We start from the raw sequence: 2,318 nt of genomic DNA on the forward strand, positions 1-2,318 counted from the left end.
GCCATGTTTGTAATGACTTATCATGAGAACAAACGTATTCACGTGACTTTAATAACATTTCTTACTTAATGGAAACAACACAGTTGCGAAACTGTGTTGTTTTTTTTTTACATTAACAGAATATCGACAAAGTTTTGCGCACATTTGCAACGGAAACACAGCTATTGTGGAAATTTTCCTCTAGCTCACCAGACATGGTGAACTTTATGAAGGTATAAAACCATAGGCTTCTACCTACACTTTTTTTGGTCTTTACCTTGTCTTTTTGACATTGACAGGAATTTATAGATTTAAAGACTGTTTTGTTTTCATTGTTCTGTGTTTTGTGCTGTTTCTTAAATGGAAAATTTGAAAATGACAGAAATAAAAAAGATTTAAAAAGTCACATACAAAAATAAAAGGTTAGGGTTAGGTCAGAGCAACATAACAAGTACAACACTAAAAACTATAAAAGTTCATAAAACAAGTTCATAAAAACACATTCATACAGAAAAATTGAAATAACCCCCAGCAGCAATAATAAAACAACAAACCAGTAGCTAAAATCAGCCAAACTAACAAAAAGCTATAATATAGATGCTAAATTGGAAAAACAGTAGCTAAAATTAGCCAAACTAACCAAAAGCTATAATATAGATGCTAATTTTGAAAAACAGTAGCTAAAATCAGCCAAACTAACCAAAAGCTATAATATAGATGCTAAATTGGAAAAACAGTGGCTAAAATTAGCCAAACTAACCAAAAGCTATAATATAGATGCTAAATTGGTAAAACAGTGGCTAAAACTAGGAATACAGAATAAGTTAGAGTAAAAGGAACAGAATGGTAGCTAAAAGCTAAAATTCAGAAAACAGCAGCTTAAAGCTAAATGTGTGATGAAGTAAAAGCAGCATGACGTGATGGTGCTGCTCTCAGGTGAAAATACTAAAACAAAGACAAAGGAAGCTTTATTAGAAAGCTATTCCTAACGCTCACATTGAGCTGTTGGTCAAACAGCCTAAACATGACAACAGCTGAATTGTTTTTGGTTTTGGTGATCACGTTATCTGTGAGCCTTCAAAGCTCTGGAGGTGTCCTCTTTTCTGACTTTTAGTTTGTTAAATAAAGAGCATGATCAGATTGTTTGCAGCTCTGATCTTTGAACAGTTTGCCTTGTGACTGCAGGTAACCTGACTAAACACATGAAGTCGAAGGCACACATGAAGAAATGTCTTGAACTGGGAGTGTCTGTGAGCATGGATGAGACGGAGATACAGGATCACAGTAAGAGGACCTCCTGATTTCATCAAATAATATCCTGAGAAAAGCTCTCTGTGTTTTTGTTCTATGTACATATCACTGTTTACAATAGTTTTATTCACAATAGAACATGTTTAAACCAAGAAACAGTACGTTTAAAAATCAAAAAAGCCATTTTGGGTTCTATAGCAGCAACACGTCTCACAAAAATTAGTAAAAGAGCGACAAAAGACTGTAAAACTAAGTGGTATGAATAAGAAACCTGTGGAGCAGGTCTGGGTTTATGAAGACTTTTAGAGACTGAATCTGTCAGAAGTAAAGATGGGCAGAGGTTCACCAGTCTGAAATAAACTGTTCAGAATAAAGTTTCTCAACAAATAAAACTGAAAGACTTTGACTCTCCCATAATCTCCAGTTCATAATCTGATCAACAGATTATTATAATCTGTATTAATCTCTGAGCTCAAAGGCTGAAAGTCAACATTGGATGGTTGTGATCTTCAGGCCCTCAGGGGTCACTGTGTTAAGAACAGGTCTGGTTCTGACATCACTGCATGGACTCAGGAACATGTCCACACATCAGGGGCGGTTCTAGGGGCGGGGCCACAGGGGCATTGGCCCCAACTGAAATCTGATTGGCCCCTGAAGTGCCCCTGTCCTGTCACTCATCTGTCCTTTACCTGGGAGTGATGATGGTGGATGCAGTTCCATGTTCAAACACTAGAGGCACCAATGAGTCCAATAATAAAGTCCAGAATGAATCAAGCGACAGAATTCTTCTTCTCTTCTTAAGAAAATTTGAACAATCAGTAAAATGTATGAAAAACTGGTGAGGAGATTTTACTGTGAAAGATTTTTTAGTACCACTTTACAATAAGGCTCCCCTTATAGATGGCTTATAAAAAGTTTATAGATAGGTTATTAATTCATCTGTAAACACTTTATAAATCAATAAGTGTTTATTATGCATTTATTAAGAATAAGAACTGACAAATGATGGCTGGATTTTCTCACATGTTGTGTGTTTGAAAATATTTTATCTATGTACAGTAAAATGTATGAAAAACTGGTGAGGAGAT

General features: G+C 35.4%; 1 protein-coding gene across 2 annotated transcripts in view; it reads left to right on the plus strand.

Annotated features, from left to right (window-relative positions):
* The window catches only part of hivep2b (HIVEP zinc finger 2b), a gene marked incomplete at its 3' end in the record, with an annotated part of 49,169 nt that overhangs the window by 44,191 nt on the left and 2,660 nt on the right, over positions 1 to 2,318 (plus strand). For both annotated transcript variants that reach the window (XM_014028219.1, XM_014028218.1), the window contains 1 exon segment: positions 1,165 to 1,263. In XM_014028219.1, the coding sequence (XP_013883673.1) occupies positions 1,165 to 1,263 (99 nt within the window).

Source organism: Austrofundulus limnaeus, unplaced genomic scaffold (assembly GCF_001266775.1).
Source record: "Austrofundulus limnaeus strain Quisiro unplaced genomic scaffold, Austrofundulus_limnaeus-1.0 Scaffold728, whole genome shotgun sequence".
Classification (NCBI taxonomy): domain Eukaryota; kingdom Metazoa; phylum Chordata; class Actinopteri; order Cyprinodontiformes; family Rivulidae; genus Austrofundulus; species Austrofundulus limnaeus.